A 20,171-nucleotide genomic window follows, 5' to 3' on the forward strand; every position below is an offset into this window, starting at 1 on the left:
GAAGAGAAAGGTTGAAATTGTGTGCACTGTAAGACGGTTGGTACAAATACACATCATGAAAAGTAAATTTGGTAAAAATGTAAGCCTGTTTTCAAATAATCACTACAGTACGTTCGGTTGCAGATAATGTTGTGATATTAGCAATTCTTTATTTTGCATATTTTATTTAACATTCTTCTCTTCAGAAGTTCGCGGTTCATTTGGTAAAAGCTGGAGACACTAGTATTTTCTGTGAGGTAGGAATTTATACTTTATATATAATTTACAGAGTATTCGTATTTAGGTAGATTAACAGAGGGTGAACCGATTTACGGGTCGCGCCCCCTCCAGCAGGCAGTAGCGGGCTCCCATAGCCGACAGCATCCCTACTGACTGGATCGATGGACCACGCGAGCTAAAAATAGCTTGAGACAGGCAGCCCAGAAAATACGTTCACAACTTGTGACCCTAATTTGACCCAGAAAACAAAGATCAAACTGTAATGGGTTATGAATTTATGAGGACTCAGCCGTGGGGCGAGCGCTACGTAAATGTAGTTTGCAATCTGGGTCACTTTGTATTTGCGGCCGCTGAAATATGAAGCGTTAGAAATTAGAATGCTTCAGGGAGCCAGAGGAACACGTTAAGCTCTTAACACAGTGCTGAGTGTGAGTTAAGAAGCGCCATAGCTCAAGGGGTTAGTCGCTGGCTTTCCACTGCGGCGGCAAGGGTTCGATCCCGGGTCTGGTCAAGTGGGATTTGTGGTTGACAAAGTGGCCCTGGGGCAGTTTTTCTTCGAGTACTTCGGTTTCCCCTGCCAATCTTCACTCCACCAACTGCTCCTCAATCACCCTCACCTATCTCCTGGGGCTGGTACAATAAGCCAGAAGTGGCCGCAGTACAAGGGGCTTAGTCCCACCCCACTAGCAATAAAAAAAATAAAAAAGTGAGTTAAGAATGTTTTTCTGTAATATTATAACTGTGAAATAACCATCGACCAAGACTCTGTAAAACGAGAAGGTTGGCATAACGGTAATGTTGTGGGCTTGTATTCGAGACGTTCTCAGTCGAATCTCGACCGGGACACCGGACATTTCCTGGTTTTCGTCATTATTCTCAGCCTGTCCACATAAATGATAGATTATTACCTCGAATATGCCACGACCTCTTCCTTCGAAATCATTTCCAATGCTTGGATTGGTAGTCGGATTTATTGCACACTTAGAACCCGGAATTACAAGTAATTATAACGTCGCAAAAAATCACTATAACGCACGCTAGTCTTCTCAGCTTGCTACAGCCTCCACTAGCCGTTGGCTGTTTACAGCCTTCTAGCGAGGGCAATTCATCGAGATCTTATGGTTCAGAAATTGCGCTCTCTAAACGCCAACTCAAGACTGCTCTGCCCTACCCATGGATTCCTAATCAGGCCCCAGGGCCTTCTTTCTCAGATTCACTCAAGTCAAAGTCAAAATTATGTTACGGCCGACGGTCAGTTGGCCAGTCTATTTTAGTGTCAATGGCCCATCTGGGGACCAAGGCCATATTTTTGTTACTGTCAGACAGTTGCGGGTTTGTTGAAATGTGGCGCCCTCTCTGACGAGAGAGCGTGTCTTTTCCAATGGCTGCTGATTCTTGCCAGCTCAGTCATTCTCGGATTCGAGTCCCGCGTGACTCCTGACCATATTTTACTGTCTCAGATTCGAGACGCCCCCAACCTCGAGGGCCAGGTCCCCGTATTTATATCCCCTAGGAACAGGGTGACCCAGTTATACCCCCGGGCACTGAGTTCCCTTTTCGTCACCTTCTATGACTTGCAGGGCTACGGTGGGGGTATTCGAACAATCGAAGCTCTCCAGTTACATAAACTGGGCGCGGATCGCACAGAAAATAACTTTTCCCACTATTCCTCTATTTTCTTCCTCCACGGTAATTAGCTGTCACGTGACATTTATAGGACCGTTTCCTATTAACAGCCGTCTCTGCCGGTTCCACAATTCTGGCTTTGAGTCTTAATATCAGAATAATACAGACGACTGCATCCAAAATTAAATCACGAAGAAGTCTATATATCTGCAGTGAATATGAATTAGTCAGGATTATGAAGGAATCTGTACATATTCATTCATTCATTCATTCATCAATGGCTCTACCACCTTTTGTTGGGCCCTAGGCTCTTCTTCAATTTCGTAATCTCTTTTTACATAGTCGGTAGGACTCGTTGGGCGAGTAATCAGCCGGTCGCAAGGCCGCTACCTACAAACAGGACAACACAAACACAGAATAAACGCATACACACACCTAATATCCATGCCCAGAGTGGGATTCTAACCCACGATCTCAGCGTCCGAGCGAGCGAAGACAGTTCATGCCTTAGACCACGCGGTAACTGTGATCAGCCGGCATGATAATACAAACCCATTATCTCGGAGGAAGCCCCGAACTGATAACTATAAATCACGAAATAACTTACCCATAAAAATGAAACTTTTCCAGTGCATACCTCGGTAGATGTGTAGACAATTGGGTTACAGAAAATTCTGAAATTAGTTTTCCTCCGTCTAGTGACACGGACTCACACGACGCTCCACATTCGCGAATGTTGCAGCCAGCATTGCAGGATGTATCGTCTATCGTATTTAGATTTGAATGAACCTGCTCCCGATAATGAAACACCCCAGGGAAGTTTTCATCAGCCTGTTTCAGGTACCATGGCAGGGAATAGAGTTTCAATCAGCGTGCTTCAGGTACCAGAACATCGTAAGTGCCTGCTTCACATAACAGAATATTGTAATGGCGTTTAAGACAGCTGCTTCAGGTACCAGAATATCGTAATGAGGTTTCAAACAGCCTGTTTTAGGTAACAAAGCATGGAATTTATTTTAGAAATAGTCTGCTTCAGGCATCAGAACGTCCCAGTAAGTTACTAGTTCATGAATAATATTTTAATACAAGGTAAATTGTCCTTGTGTTTAATTATTAAGCACAATGTCAAGAAGACACGTGGGAGTGGAGGTATAACTCCACCACTGTTCACCTAGGCACTGCATGTAGCTGAATGGTCAGCTTCACGCCCCTGCCGCTTTATTCTCCCGAAATATCAGCCGGTTCTTACTGGACAGGAGGCTGGTTGGGCCCCAAATTCAGTCTGGACTCTGAAGAAAAGAAGAAACTTACCCCTACCGAGAATCGAACCCCGACCGCCAAGGGCCTTTACTGTCACTATACTGACTGATTTATCCCGAGTCCCTCTTCATTGTCATATACGCTGTAAGAAAATTATATACGTAAATTGTTTAATATATGTTTTGAAGAACGCTATAATAGAACTCTACGTTGAAAGAATCAAACAAATATGATTTCAACGGAGTCTAAACTCTGTTGTATTTGCTTTTCATTTAATAACGATCATTTGAAAATAGTTGCCGCATTTGTTTATTTTAGATTGACTTTATAAGTCAAAGGTGAAATCATTAACTCATATAAATAGAATAAAAATTAACGAAGGCGAAATCGAATCGGAACGTACAGGTTCACCCGAACCACCAAAGAAATGACGGTGCGTCACCGTGACCTGGATTTCTACGTCATCGTTATAAAACTGCAGGATTCTATTTTCAACAGTACTTTCGGTATTTATACTCCAGTAGGAAATTTAAAGCTGGTTACAAAGACATTCCTGTCCTGAAGTTACCTGCAAACATCCGTGAGGTAACCTCATTCGTAGGGCGGATGGACTTGACGTTGGGACAAGAAGACAGTCAGCAGCCTCGTCGCTATCTCGTGGTCTTCACATGAAAGGGTGAGACTAAACGAGGCTAGTAAAGTAAGAAATACATAAGGGAAAACCCGAAAGGTAAAGTTATCTCTGTAACAGGCCGTGGAGGCCTTTAGGTTTGTGAGACTTCGAGGCTCTCACATTCTCTAGACAATCGGCTCACAGATGGCGGTGAGGCTGCCCGCCTTACTCGCCGACCGCCCTTTATCCACAGGAAGATTCCTGGTACTCATTTCTGTTAGAGGCTGAGTCAACCCCAGAGTCATAGTGCGGCTGGAAGGACTAGGTCAATAGAAAAATGCAATGACCTCATTGGGAATTGAACCTGCGACCTTCCGGCTTGTAGCATACTGCCTCAACCAATTACTTTACCACATACCTAGTGTGCCCTCAGTGCCTCCTGTTCCCTCAGTATCCCTTGTGACAACCTCAGTACCCCGTGTACACTCAGCATCCCGTGGGACCTCAGTACCTATTGTGCCACCCTCAGTACCCCTTGTGCCACCCTTAGTATCCCGTGTGCCGTCAGAATTCCATGTGCCCTCAGTTCCCCCTGTACACTCAGTGCCCCGTTTGCCCTCAGTGCCACGTGTGCCCCCAATATCCCGTGTGAACTCAGTGCCCCGTCTGCCCTCAGTTCCTCCTGTACACTCAGTGCCACGTGTACCCTCAGTAACCCTTGTGCCGCCCTTAGCACCCCGTGTGCCCTCAGTGTCCCGTGTGTAACCAGTGCCCTTCGTACCTTCAGTACCCCGTGAAAAATGACGAAGTGCTGACCGCGAGTTACATCGTGCAGGCTACAGGAGGCGCGTCTTGCCTTCCTGCTGCAGTCTCCCTTCCTTTGTTTTCTTTTTATCCTTTCTCCTTCCTTTGTAATGGAAACGTCTGGAGTCTAGACGATTCTCTAGGATACGCGTATTTATAATTCAGATACATTTACGCAGATAAACTCAGACTCTAGCAATTGGATTACGTTCTTCTGGAAAATTTCATTTCTCCGAGAAACAAAAGTCGTGGTATTGTGCTCCATACTGCATTAGTTTGTAACTGGTGGGTCGTCATCCTCAAGTGTACCTCGAATAAAGAAGGGGTGTCATTATATGTTTTTGTAAGAAGTAAGAAATACTGGAGGAGGCACGCGGTAGCGTATTTCGTCGAGGCACTCTGCTACAAGTCGTAATATCGCGGGTTCGATTTCCGATTAGGTAATTGAATTTTTCAATTGACCTATTCCCTCCAGCCTGGGGAGAAATCAGCTGCTAACAGAAATAAGTACCAGAAATCTTCCTGGGTGTCAACTGCAGCCGGTGCGTAAGGCTGACAACCTCACCGCCATCTGTCAGTAGATTTTGTAGAAAATGTGGGAGACTCGATGTCTCACAACCCTACAGGCCTTCACGGCCTGATAGAGCTTTACCTTTTCTTTTACCTTTTAATAAGTATATGCCAGTTTAAAGAATTGTCATACAAGAAAGAAATATGTTTTCTTTATAATTTAAAATATTTCCATTAAAACGATTACGTAAAACTGTAGTTACTAATTAATTACTAATTAATAATACTTGACTTTTCAGTATATCAGCTGTAACAGTATTATCATCAAACTTATTAATCTCCTCCATGTTCTACATGTCACCCTAGTCGCGGGGGACGTGCTCTTGCTCGCTTATGTGGCTCAAAATACACGTGCTAAGTAGGTTAGATGATGCAGCCAAGCTGAGTGCCTGAAAAAGTTTCCTTAAACGGAAATTCCTGACCGTAGTACATCGATAATTCAGCTCAGAGCTTAGAAGCTCAAGCCAGCTCCCCGCCTCTCGATATCCAGTGTTTGCCAGTATGCAAGAGGAGGTTGGGCTGGCGCGAACTAAGGCCATTTCCTCACACAGTCCAGCAAACAAGCAACATTGCGACGCTCGGCTCTTAGCGAAATTAACTACTTCGAACTTCTCGGCAGGCATTCTTTTAGTATACAGAGCGTGGTGATGTAGGGCCCAACTAACACTTCACATAAGCGGCCTCCGTAGTCTAGGAGTAAAGTTCCCACCTCGTGACTCAAGGCACATGAGTTCAAACCCGGCGGAGGTCGTGGAATTTTTAAGGGCGGAAAAATTCAGGGAACAAGTCCTCCGGGAGGGACTTTAAGCCCTGGGTCCCGTGTCGTAGCTTTACGTCACGTAAAAGAACCTCATGTCTCAAGGGGACCTCTGAACCAAATTCAGGACATTTCCCGCCCAACATTAGTCTCTAACGCCTCTGGTAGATGGGGGAAGCATCGAGATACCGCTGAGCCAGTAGAGGCCGAACTCGCTGGCTGAGTCGGGACTGATGTCACGCACCAGTACCTGTAGGGTATAGAGACTGGTAGAATATCACAGGGGGACGCACAATGGACCAATATCTGGTCTAATTGCATGGGGAAACCCACCCTCTCCAATAACAACAACAACAACAACACTTCACATAGGTAAAGTTGTCCCTTTAATAGGCCATGAAGGCCAATAGGGTTGTGAGACGTCGAGGCTCCTACATTTTCTAGACATTCGGCTCACAGATGGCGGTGAGGTTAGCCGTACCCGTCGGCCGCCCTTTACTCCTCAGGAAGATTCCTGGTACTCATTTCTGTTAGAGGCTGAGCCGACCCCAGAGCCATAGTGCGGCTGGAAGCTTTAGTTCAATTGAAAAAATAAATGACCTAATCGGGAATCGAAACATCGCCCTTCCGGCTTGTAACAAATGTCGAAAGAACCTTCAAGGCTTCAGTCTCTCAGGAGGCAGAACTTCACTGCCTGATTATTGTTATTGTTTACCGCTGAAAGTAACCCGTATTTCAAGTCGCTGTTCTAGAGTGTCTTCTTTATAATTTCTTGGCTCTGAATCTGTCAAGCCGAAAGTGCACTCCGTTAAAATGTTTATCCATCGTAAGTATAAAAAGAAGTTCTAGGGAGAATTAATTGCCTACTTTCCTTTCATATGACACTGACTGCATATTATACGAAAAATTGGGACACACACAGACGGCCCATTGCCTAGAAACGATAGGGAGAGACAGACAGCAAGGAGACTTCATAAGCCTACTTATATTTTTTAAATAAGCAAGTAGGTTAAAAAGTAGTAATACTTAATAATGTACTGCACGATATAGAGAGCAACACATAATGGCCGACTCGCCGCGTGTGGTTGTTGTGCCCCTGGTTATTAATGGGTGTGATCTTATTTAACGATTGGTCGATTTTATATTTAATTTATTAGAAATTTATTATAAGTCTTGTAAATTGAAAAGCGTTGGGTGAACCACAGGTTGGTCAGCCGGAAACCAGGGTTGAGATCACCTTCAGACGTGGCACATTCTCAGGCATTCGGCTTTAGTTGTACAGTTTACAGAAATTGCTGACAAATCGGGCGAATAACACAGAGGAAAGACTCGCTTTCGCACCACAGGTTATCGGCCAGGAGGAATCTGCCGATTTTAGGATTTTGAGTGAATAGAATTTTCACGATGTTGAATTTTGGGGGTTCGGAGAGGAGAAGTCTCTAGCAGTGCGACTTCAGAAGTCTCTCGGAGTAGTTGTGTGGTAGAGCTGGTGCGAAAGGGTTTCGAGATGGCGTGCCGGCCATCTTTACTCTGCGACTCGTCGGGTCGCGTGAGTGCTTGCCTGTGTTCGGTCCACTGATTATTTGTAAATATATAATTCTGGTTCAATAACGATTATGCTATGGATTTTTGGTTTCTTAATTCATTGTTAGGGTAAAATTGGTCAAAAAATTAGCGTATAAACTTCGGCTAATGAATTGTTGAACTCTAAATTATGATTAATTATTGGATTATATAAATTTTCGTTTATATACTGATGGCTAAGAGACGGACATTTGGTTCAGCAATTAAGTGTTAGGATGTAACACTTGGTTTGCTAATGGCTTGTCGAAATATAAAAGTTGGTTACATGATTAATTGTTTGGATATGAACATGGTTGCCGAGTATGAAATTTGATCCGTTGATTGACCGTTAGGATGTGATACTTGATTTATTAAATGTTTGTTAGAAATATAAGGTTTGACTTATAAATCGATCGTTAGGATACAGAATCTGTTTGACAAATAATTGTTAGGAGATATACCATATTTACGCATGTATAGACCGCGTGCGTGTATAGGCCGCAGCACAATTTTCAGACAGAAATTATAGAAAAAATAACTTTCTTGGAATATTATTTCAGCAGTAGAACACTCTGTATTACTAATTATGAATATAATTTTTTTAATGAAGTGTGATTTCGAATATAAGCCGCACCCCAGTTTTCCTCTTGAATTTTTGGCAAAAAATGTGCGGACTATACATGCGTAAATACTCGTACGGTAAGTTAATTTTGGTTTGAGTGTTGGAACAGGAAATTTGGTTTGTACCATGTAGGTTTAAAGGAGCTTGGTTAACCGATTATACGAGGTACTTGTAATGAGTGAATTAGAATACTATGTAATTTTTATGGTTGTACATACGTACTTGTTGATTTTATTATATTTTTCTTGTTTTCACATATTGAGCGTTTATTGGGTTATTCGTAATGGCTATGTCATTGGGCGGAGTAGGAGCTATCCACAGATGTTTAACTGGTGACAATTGGGTGGGATATTCTAAATTTTGATGGTGGCCGCGTGGGATATAATAAGAATTTGGGTGTCTGAATTGTGCGCCACGACAAAATCTGTGACAGCGTTGGGATAAGAATAAGAACATTGGGTGCCTCACACCCTCATTCATAGTAATAAATTGGTCGCAAAGCGCAAGGCACAATAATCCGATGGCAGCGCTGAGATCGGCACACTGCGGGGCAGGCGCACACCACATCCCAACTGAACTAAACTTTATAATTCTACGTTTGCATGGCCTGGAGATTTCTGTCTTATGGGATAGAACGCCGTGTGGTCCCGTGAATGTCAGCTGATGTGGCAGCGAATCCATCTTTAGGGTCGAAGAGTAAGCCAAAGATGAAACAAAAGTGAAACAGAAAGCGAAAACTGTTAACGTGCAGCTATGCTGTCGAAAGCAATTGTATTCAACATTTGTGTTATCGTACCTCCAGATATACGTAATTTCTCTTGAACTTTGTACTCCCAAAGTTGTTGGTGTATAATTCGAGTTATACACAGTCTATAATCTACATCTAAAATTAATTAATTAAATTACGTCCGAAATAATATATTAAATAATAAGTTTCAAATGAGAATCAAGCTGAAAAAAGTCGTCTTCTGGGATCTGGCGCCGTATATTCTTGGTTTTAACCGACGTTTCGGAGAAACATATCGCTTCCATCTTCAGGGTAGTTGAGTTGCGTGCGAATACAGATAGCTGTAGCTCCGAAACGTCGGTTAAAACCAAGAATACACGGCGCCAGATCCCAGAAGACGACTTTTTTCATAGTCATCGCCGTGAAAACCTCAAAACTTACACAGAGAATCAAGCTATTAAATAACTTAATTTCCTATCATATAAAAATTAGTAAAGGAACAAATATATTTTAACAAAGCAAAATTATGCGATTAAATATTTTATCAGTTACTAATGTGGTTGTGACCACTTAATGAGATGATTGAGCTTGTTTCTGGCACGCCAACATCTCAATTTGGGGACGAATTTTAATTTCACACCCCCCATAAAATGTCTTCGCGTACCCTAGGTTCAAGACTATTGGTCTAAACATCAGGCAAGCATACGGAACGGAACTCCTCTTTTAAATGATTTCGGATGCCATCGTAGTAACTTTCTAATGGTGTAACGATCCATTATGATTATGTCACAAACACAAAGATGTTTTAGACAATGTAAGTACTGTCACGTGCTATAGACGGGGCTTGGATTGCTAATAGGATTTATTGTACACTTTAACACATAACTCGTGACTGCACTTTACAAATCACTATCACACGCAGACTAATGTTCTCAGTCACGGTCTTCACTGTTGCTTGGTAGCGGCTTCCAATAGCGGACGTTCCCATTCCTATGGGTTCCCGAACTGTCCCCGGCCTCAGCTACAAGCTTCTCACTCCTCACAACTGCAAATCTCAACTGACTGCCTAATTGTCAGAGTCAAAGTCAGAGTTACGTACTTTACGACTGACGGTTTACGGCCAGTCACCTCGTCTTGGCGCCAGGCCCCTTGAGGGTCACGACCAGATTTTTTTTTTTTTGCAATTGAACCCTTGCGGTCATATTCCTTATGTAACACCTTCTCTGACGAAAGGATAGGTCTGTCTCTTATGAATATGTTTCACAGTTCTCAAATGTATGCATTGTCATACGAAATGCCTTTTCTTCCCGGGAAGCAGTTAGCTAGATAAAAGTAATAATTTGGAATGAAGAACCTCTCATGGAGTGTGAGATGTGTCTCTGAGAGAAGAGCCCCATCTATATGTAAGTCTTACAGCTGTTTACTGAGCACTCAGCGCCGTCTCCAAATGCCATTTGCATTAAATGCGATGACTTTGAGCGGCCTATGAATTCTAGCAGCCATTTTGTTTAAGGAAGTTAAGTGCCATTTTTGTAATGACCATTATTTTGTCGTTTTCTGACAGCTTCACTGAGCTCTGTGATGATCTGTTACACCAAAGTGGCGATTTTTAACGTGTCATTGTTGACCGAACTGGGAGCCTGTACTGCCAGACCTGTTCTCTGAATTTCCTGTTGTCAGATGCTGCTACGCGGTGGGCCGCAAGTTATTCCCATATGCCTGGTGTGCCTGTGGTTACTGATGTTGCTGGCAGCTGCTTCTCGGCACTTTCCGCACAGAAATCGCCGATTTAAACAGCTCTTCTCTTGTTGCGTGCCTGTCTGTTGCGGCTGTCACGTGACGGATACTGAGCCATTGCCTAGTAACGGGTGTGTTTACAGAGCCGTTCCTAGCAACGGTTGTCCCTGTTGGCTTCAGAATTCTGCCTGTCAGCAGAAGTGCAACAATATGTTTGTCTGGTTCCGAACGTCCTCCTCTTTTGTTACGACAGCCCAGCCGTCTTGTGTACTTCTTGTGACCTGCTGGGGTCGTGGATATTCCCGCGAATCTTCCCTGAATGAAGTGTCTCCAGAGAAGGGAGGGTGAGGAACATTGGGCACGGATTACAATCATGACCTTCGATTTCTGAAGCCTTGCCCACGATGTCAGTGGAAATTCATTCCCGATGTTTCAACACATTAACTATACACCCAGTCATGAAACTCAGACCTGACATCTGTTCTCCTTGCTTCCTGTTTCATGCGCCTACAACAGTCTCCCCACGAGGTATCCTCACCGCAGTAGCATACGTGGTTGAGGCACTATGCTACAAGCCAGAAGGTCGTGAATTCAATTCCCGATTAGGTCATTGTATTCTTCAATTGGCCGAATCTTTCTAGCCGCGATATGACTCTGGAGTCGTCTCAGCCTCTAACAGAAACGAGTACCAGGAATCTTCCTGGGGCTAAAATTCGGCCGGAGCATAAGATTGAAAGCCTCACTGCCATCTGTGAGCAGACTGTCTAAAAATGTGTCAGCCTCGATGTCTCACAACCTTATAGGCCTCCATTACTACTTACAGGGACAGCTTTACTTTTTTTTTTAACGTTACCTGACTTATTCTGTGTCACAACCTCCATTTCATTAAGCCAGCATTTTTGTGTTAGCTACTTGAATCACCAAGTTCCTGAATCTTGTTATTCCTTCCAGCTCAGGCTTATGTTCCCTCAAACCTGTGCTCTGTATACATAAGAGATCTGAAAAGCTCAACTGGCAGAAATATTATTTTATATAGCACATGTAAAAGGTAAAACTAGCTCTGTAACAGGCCGTGGAGGCCCATGGGGCTGTGAGACACCGAGGCTCCTACATTTTCTAGACAATCTGCTCACAGTTGGCGGTGTAATTGTGAGCCTTTGCGCCGGACGCCCTTTACTCCCAGGGAGATTCCTGGTACTCATTTCTGTTAGAGGTTGAGTCGACCCGAGGGCATAGTGCGGATGGAAGGAATATGTCAATTGAAAAATCAAGTAACTTCATCGGGAAGTTCATCGCGACCTTCCGCCTTGTAACATTGTGCCTCAACCAACTACACAACCACGTGCCCCACATAGTGCAGTTACCGATAAAAATATGTGTTTAATCTTACAGGAAGCAGAGATGATCATACCATAACTTTAAATTTTATATACTGCATATTTCGTGCCCTAATTATTATTTACAGACCAATCACAATTTTAAGCAATTTTCCAAAAAAATTTAAAAGTGTAATACATGACCCGCTCTCCTTTTATTTTAAATTTAAACTTCACTCATCTCATCATGGTTTTATTAAATCAAAGTATACTGCAAACAGTTTACTTACTTACTTAAACTGTATCACAGTTTCTCTCAATTCACAAGGCCAGGCTGGTTCAATTTATTTTGACCTCAGCCTTTGATAAAATTCCTCATACTCTTTTGCTACACGAACTCAGTAATTTTTTACTTTCTGATCGTTATGTTAATAGGTTCCAGAGTTACATGTCCTACAGTCTTTCCCTTGTTCGTGCTTTTTGGAACTCTTCCTCACAGTTCCCACCCTGTCAGAGGCCCCACAGTACTCCACTTTGGGGCCTCTGTTGTTCAGCAGTGTCACGTATATGAGTGACTGTAGACGGGGTTTGGATTAATGATCTGATTTGTTTTACTCTTTGATAAAGCGCATGTCTGCACTTTACAATTCACTGTTACACACACACACACACACACACACGCGCCAGTGTCCACAGCCACGTCTTCACTATCACTTGCTAGCAGACGTTCCTCTTCCTCTGGGTTCCCGAACTGTCCCCATGCCTGAGCTACCAGCCTCTAACAGCAACAGCTCACAACGACTGGACCTCAGCAGTTCTTTAACTCACTCACTCACTCCACTCCATTCTCTCAGTCAACTCAACTGACACTCACTAAGTAACTGTCCTGGTTATAACATATCGACACGGACCGCACGGAAAACACATTTCCTCTGTTACTGTTTAAAAGCTGTTGCCTAGAAACGACCACTGTCCAGTTGTTTCTTTCGCGGTCGTTGCATAGCAACGGTTCTACATGCCACCCTGTTTCAACTGCCTTGTTTTGTATTTTGTTTGTAAGTGTTTTTTTTTCGTTGTTTCTTACTCTTGCTAACTTATGGACTGTTAAGAATCGAACTGAATTTAATCGACTCATTGTCATCATTAGTAATCATCGTTTTGAATGTGATATTAACAAGTGGTGTGTGGGCCCTTAAGGTAAAGTAACCGTTATTACAATCGATATGTTCTATATCACAGGATGTGGCGAGACAGGGCGAATGTTTTATCCTAACATTGTGACGTCACAGTAGCAAAGGGGCGGTCGGCAGACCCCATCACAGCGTGACGAACACGGGTCGGGTCAAGCAGCAGGAGAGTGAGGGGTGGCAAATGTTGACACTACTCTCTGACGTCATCACAAAGACCAGGGAGTGTGAAAGAGTTCTGGATAAAGAGGTTCATGCCATTCACACAGTGACGTAATTTCTGCCCGTCAGTCACAGATTGCAATAAAATTTGAGATCGGGCAATATGTAAAGTTGTCCCTGTGCTTAACTAATTAAAGTCCAACGCTATAAAGGCGTATGAGGGAGTTGTTATATAGATCCACGTATTCTTGACCTCTGCACTAGTTGGTGAGCGGTCAGCTTCACGCCCCGGATGCTTTACCCCCGAAGGAAGAGCCCCCGATAGTCATTGAATATTAGGCTGGCTGGGCCACAGAGCCGGTTTGGACAAGGTAGAGAAAAGAAAAGTCTCTCCCCTTTCGGGACTCGAACTCCGACCCCCCGTCCGTCAAGCCCGGAAACTATTTTGAGGGCCGATGTGGATCTGTGTAAGTGTGTGAATACTTGTAATATGATGCGATGAAACCACAGTCCATGAATTTAAACTATCCCAGCAGTGGCCCTCATAAGGATGTCGTCCATTGTTACGTCTCTGAAGAAACTAATTTTATTGCCTTCACATATTTCCGCCAATATGGACCATCTTCAGAGGGCATCAATTAAATGGAAAGGCTACAAAATTGATTTGAAATTATAACATGTAAATTGTGTCAAATTCTATAAAATCGAGTCTAGCCAAAACGTATGAGGTATAACCATTGGTGGCCGTGCCACAGCTCAGGCGGTTAGTCGTCGGTTTCCCACACGGGCGGCCTGAGTTCGAGCGCATCTCAGATCATGTGGGAATTTTGATGGACAAAAGATACTGGGGCAGGTTGTTTTCGAGCACTTCGGTTTCCCCTGCAAATTTTTATTCCATAGACTGCTCCACGTTCATCATCATCCATTATCCAGAGGCCCCATAGTCGCCGACGTATCAAAGGGACTCAGCCTCGCCCTACCCCAAGAAACTAAAAAACCATAATCGTTGTTGTACATTCCTCTTGCTTCTCGTTATGTTTCTTGTTACATATCGTGGCATATTTTCTTAAAGAAAGAATTGTGGAGCCAGAGAAACAGCCATTGCTAGGTAATGGCTATGCAAAAGCAAAAATGGAGTAACTTTTACAAGCGATGATTTTTGTGCTGTTCGTGCCGGGGCCCTGTAACGATGACCAGCTGCCATTACAGGTGAGTCTTGAGACGCAAGAGAGAAGAGTAGGAGGTTGGTGTGAGATGGCCGCCAGCCTGCGAGAACATGAACAAGAGAGCAGAGGAACGTCATCTGTTGGAAGCCGCTACCAAGCAACGTGACTGAGAACACTAGTCTGGTTGCGATAGTGATTTGTAAAGTATAGTCACAATTTTCATGTAAAAGTGTCTAATAAATCCGATTACCAATCCAGAGCCCGTCTATGGTCGGTCACGTGACAGTATGGTTGTCAGAAGTATGTAATATATAACACATGTAAACACCACAACAGAAATAACAGATAACGGACAGCAAGAAAAATGAACTACACCCCGTGAAAAGCCTCTTTACGCTTGCCTCTTCTTCAGTGAGCGAATGATTTCCAAACGGCAGGAGCCCTGTGAGGAATGTTGTGGGAAAATTTTGTGTAGTGCAATTGAAGTGACCGTAATTTGAAAATTTCGTAACATTAGTAAAATCTTCATGACACCCAAAACATGTTGGTTTTAAAATGAAAAAATAGAGAAAGTTAAAGTTCTGGTGCGACGAGAGGTCTGAGCGCTCCCAAATATGATTATTGAATCACTTCTTTTATTTTAGAGGTCAATGACCTCATTTGAGAGTCATTGAAGGTAGAATTTGACGCTAGGCCCAGTCATTTCCTCCAGTTTATTTTTATTCCAAAAAATATACCTCGAGAGGATAATTGATCTTTGCCACAGCTTTATCTCGTACAGGTTTCAAAGTTCTATGACAATGGGTGATCCCAATTCCAGCAGCATTTAAAGATGTGGGTGATTAACAACTGTGTTTGGTCACAATTGGCAGTTTATGGCCATTGGGAACCTTCTGTTTAACATACAATATTTCATGCAATTTCATGCGAGCTCGTGTTCAAGGGTCTGTTACAGAAGTGGCAGTAATGTTTCGTATGTCAGCGGTCAAATTGGAACTCAGGGCCTTTAATTGAGCCGGTATTTACGTCAGGAATTAACACCGAATTCAAAGAATAAGGCAAGTAAGATCTAAAACACCGTTTGCTAGGCCTCGAGCGTGTTACGTTTTGAAGTGTTGTCTTAATTCCCGCAGATGCTATTTATGTTGGGTATTCTGCATTGTGTTGGGCCTGGTGTCCGGAGTTAAGGAGGAGCTCTGCTGGTTATGTACAATTGAGCAGGCTTTTTACGTGACGACGGACGCACGTTGCGGTTTCCAGAACTTCTTTTTTGAATAAGAACAGAACGATGGATGATGTTAAGAATTTTCCTGGGGAGTAAAGCGCGGCCGGCGCGTAAGGCTGACAACCTTACCGCCATCTTTGAGCCGATTGTCTAGATAATGTGGAAATCTCAACGTCTCACAACCCTATGGGCCTTCACGGCCTGGTACGGGGGTAGCTTTACTTTATACTTTTTATATTTACATTTCTCCATCCTATGACGGTGATATAAATTTAACTATTTTTTCGGCTACTGAACCCACTTCCTACTTCATTCTGAGCTGAGGTGTCTCACACTGTAAGAATACGCGTTGAGGGGGCTTGAGAACAAACCGAGAAAGAATAGAATGTACACTTAAAGTACATGGAATAACAGATGAACAAGGAGGTGGGTAATATTAGGTTCCAACTTCGTATCATTTTCCATTGTAGGAATTAAGAAAGATTAAGTGGTCGGTTCGTGCAACATGCTAGACGGAAACGAAATATTTACCCAGCATTTCCGTCCAAGAATTTCTGCTCTTGTGCTCAATGGTGTCTCCTCTCTCTCACAAGTGATATATATGATATGGAGTGAACGTAGCCAATTTTATGACATAGCATATTTCGTGGCACGACATTTATGTTCGAGATATCGAGAAGAAGGTACAAGATTCGAATTTTAAAATAACGCAAAACAGCCCAGCTGTTCTTTGGTAGTATAGTTCTCAAGTGCGGTTGCCATTTTGATCATTTAAACCAGCTTCTGAACATGCGCATGCGCGTCTGCTACCTAGACTGTCATGAAGCTGAACTGTGCTGCTACCTAGTGATGCACATAGAAAACCTATTAACGTCCATTATCTCTATTACAGTTGTTTTACTTTCATCTGTGAAATATTTACTGATTGTCCCTCGTATATGCCCTTTGTGAAGCTGCGACTTCAAGCTCACTTCGGTAGGAATGCAGCATGCATCTCCCCTTCTCTGCAAGGAGCTTACTTACGATCCCTGATGTACTTTGTCTGTGCAGCCAAACTGGATGGCGTCAAGACGTACATGAGGATGCGCCGTGTCCCAAACCATCTTCAGGTGAAAGTCATCAAGTGGTTTGACTACTTGTGGCTGACGCAGAAATGTTCCGACGAAGAGAAAGCTGTCAGCTGTCTTCCAGGTGAGCAGTGCAGTGTATAAATGGGTGGGGGAAAAATGCATACAAAAGTTTGACTGGAAGTCCTCACCCCGAGAGGCCAGTTTGGGGGTCTGAAGCAATTCTTGCAGAAGGTAACGCCTTCCATATTATGCACGAAGTACAGTGTGATTCTAAATTATTGTCCGGGTTTCCGTGGCCTATAATTTTCGAACCGGAAACAATAAAATAAAACTGCTGACGGCAGTTGTTTTGCATGCTGTAGTATTGATTCTGGAAGTGATAAAACGTTTAAGTTACATTTCCATATTCTTTAAGTAATTTTATTCTGTTTTTCCGGTTTGAAAATTACAGGCCACGGAAACCCCGACAATAATTTAGAATCACTCTGTACATTAATCGGTAATTCTGGACGTTTTGCTGTGAGGCTGTTTGGTATTTGATAACGTGACGGTCTGTACTGCCAGAATGGAACCGCTGCTACTGTATGAGCATGGTCGCATGAGGAATGCGATTTTTTTGTCTGTTTGCAACTGCCCCATCGCGTTTCACCTGACCTTCCCCACAGAACATGTTGGTTAAGATAGCCCTGGACTTGTATTCCGTAGGTGGTTGTTTCGAATCTCAGCCGGAGCACCGGTAATTCTGACAGGTTTTTCGTGGTATTGCTCAGTTTCACCAGGTAAATGCCTGGATATTATTTTAATAAGACCACGATCGCTCCTTTCAGTTCCGTTTATCCTCCCATCCGACCGTATATTGTCTCGGTACTAAAAGAGTGATCTTCAAATATTCCTAGTGGCCAAAAGAGACCTCTCCCACCGACGCGATTGAAACTTAATTTTCAGCGACCTTCACAGCCACAGTTGTGCGCCATTGAACGACCGGTTTCTTCACAAATTCACGTCTCTTAATCTCATAGTAACATCAACGTTAACTTGCATTGAGGTCATTTTCCATCATTTTCAGTTTGTTGGCAGTTGACTCAATCGGTCGCTTTATAGTCTGAGCATCTAGTTCGATTGTTTCAGACTGCTGGCTGCATGGGGTCGGTTTCATGATAAAAGGAAACCCCGATCACTTCAATCGTACCTCGGACTTGCAATCTAATGAGTTCTTGTATACTGGTCATGCTTCGAAAAATCGAAAGTCGAGTTCATTGTAACGTGGGACGTATAGGGTTACGTTCCTATAGCTCAATATTTACAATATGTTCACGCGTTTGAGTGACTATAGACGGGGTTTGGATTGGTAATCTGATTTATTAAACTCGTGGCTACACTTTACAAATCACTATTACACACAGACAACTGTTCCTAGTCACGGTATTCACTGCGTTGCTTGGTAACGGCTTCCAACGGCTGACTTCCCCCTTCCTCTGGGTTCCCGAATTGTCAACGTGCCTCAGCTGCCACCTTATTACTTCTCACAGCTGCAACTCTGGATTGACTGACTCTCTGCAGACTCTCTCTCAACTGAGTCACATTGTCACATTGCGACTGACGGTCACTCAGTCAGTAAGTCTTGATGTCTAGCCATTTATTACTGCTTGACAGCTACGGTCTTGTTTTCGTGGTGGACGCCCTCTCTGACGAGAGGACGGGTCTGTCTTTTGTATATGCTGCTGACACTTGCCAGTGCAGTCTTTCTCGGGTTCGAGTCCCATGGGACTCGAGACTATATTTTACTGTCTCAGATATGAGACTCCCCTTTTCGTCGCTTCCTGCGACTCGCAAGGTGACGGTGGAAGTATTCAACCCCGCATTGCAGCTGGTCCTCGTTATATATAGCCTCTGCACGGACCGTATAGAAGACACTATTTCCAGCAGCTCTTCTATTATTGTGTTCGTGTCTGTTGCTGCCATTACGTGACGGCTACTGAGCGATTGCGAAGCGACGATCGTGTTTCAGAACCGTTTCCTAGCAACGGCTCTTTGTTGGCGTCACAGTTCTGGCTTTCAACAGACATGCCAAAAAGTTTTAATCTATATAATACGATAATTCTATTCTACTGCGAAATCTATAAAGGAATGCCAAATATCGTATTATTAATCGCCTAAATCATTAAAATGTTAGAAACAAGTAAATTAAGCGCTGTTTTACAGTAGATTATTCGAGTCACCAGATCGTTACAATATGGCGTAAGTCAGAAATTCGAGTTTCGAGTAGTAAGTACGAAAATTCGGAGCTCACACCAAACGGGCCATGATTTAATGGGACCGTAAGCCTGCTGCGAGACTGCAGTTGCGATTGTCGCCGAAACTGAAGTTCCAGTCTTGTCTGTGGGAAGTCTGAACAAGAAGCGACGGGACAGTTGAAGACAAGACAGTCACATGTCGCATACCACCATTTTTATGCAGGAAACAGGAGAGCAGCTCTAAACCCTTCGAATTAAGCATTTTAATGGGAGGGTTCTCACAGAAGACGTTTCCTTGCATGATCCCCACGTATTTGCCGATGACCTAAGTTTTTAAACGTTTTTCCGTGCCAGAACTGAGCGTTTCAAAAAACAATTAGTATTTATTCCATTTTTGGAACTATAATCTCCGAATAAAGACTGGAATGTTAAGAATTAATTAACGGATCTGTAGTCGAATATTTTAAAAAGAAAACAGCTCAGTCATTATAGCGACTGGCTACGGACTGGACGTCTGAGGGGTCGGAGTTCGAGTCCCGGTAGGGTCAAGAATTTTCTCTGCTCCACGTAGTCCAGACCGGTTCTGGGGCCTACCCAGCTTCCTGTCCAATGTATGCCGGCAGTTCTTTCACCATGGATAAAGCGGTCGTGGTGTGAAGCTCGCCACTCACCTCCGACTAGTGCCAAGGTCAAGAAAATGTGGATATATACATCCACTACCCCGCATGTCTCCATGACATAGTGCTTAATTAGTTAAGCACAATGACAGCTTTACATTTTTACCCTGTATATACACGTACACAACTGGTTTATGCTTCTTTCGGAATAAATTATTATTTTCGCGTGCGTTCCCTTCAGGTGTGATTCTACAGTGCGTACAATCAAGTGCGCGCCGCGGCTGCAATTTGCCGTGAGTCATACCACCGCAGAACGGATGCAACTCCTCCCCGCGACTGCAGTGCCGTTCCCCGATAGCGTGAGTGTAGTGGTGTCGCTGAGTCTCCGTCCATCAGTTGCTCTACATGCACACATTTATAAGAATACAGTAAAAAGATAACTTACCGTGGTTTATAACAGGTGCTGAAAGTGACCTCCTTCTGCTTGCAAACATGCCGCGCATCTCACAAATAAATTACGCGACACTCTCTGCAGTTCGTCGACGGTAATTGAATGAATTACGCGTGTAATTTCATTTTGAAGACTATCAATGCTGCGGGGATTATTTTTGTAGACTTTTTGCTTCAGGTTGCCCCAAAGATAATAATCAGAAATACTGAGATCTGGGGATCTGGGAGGCCACAGTCCTCTACTGA

General features: G+C 43.5%; 1 protein-coding gene across 1 annotated transcript in view; it reads left to right on the forward strand.

The window, feature by feature from the left end:
- The window catches only part of LOC111874445 (potassium/sodium hyperpolarization-activated cyclic nucleotide-gated channel 3), a 244,467-nt gene that overhangs the window by 194,408 nt on the left and 29,888 nt on the right, over window positions 1-20,171 (forward strand). The window contains exon 6 of the mRNA XM_023869958.2: window positions 16,605-16,745. Coding sequence (XP_023725726.2) covers window positions 16,605-16,745 — 141 coding nt within the window. The remainder of the gene's footprint in view (window positions 1-16,604; window positions 16,746-20,171) is intronic.

Source organism: Cryptotermes secundus, unplaced genomic scaffold (genome assembly GCF_002891405.2).
Source record: "Cryptotermes secundus unplaced genomic scaffold, Csec_1.0 scaffold382, whole genome shotgun sequence".
NCBI classification, from domain to species: Eukaryota; Metazoa; Arthropoda; class Insecta; order Blattodea; family Kalotermitidae; genus Cryptotermes; species Cryptotermes secundus.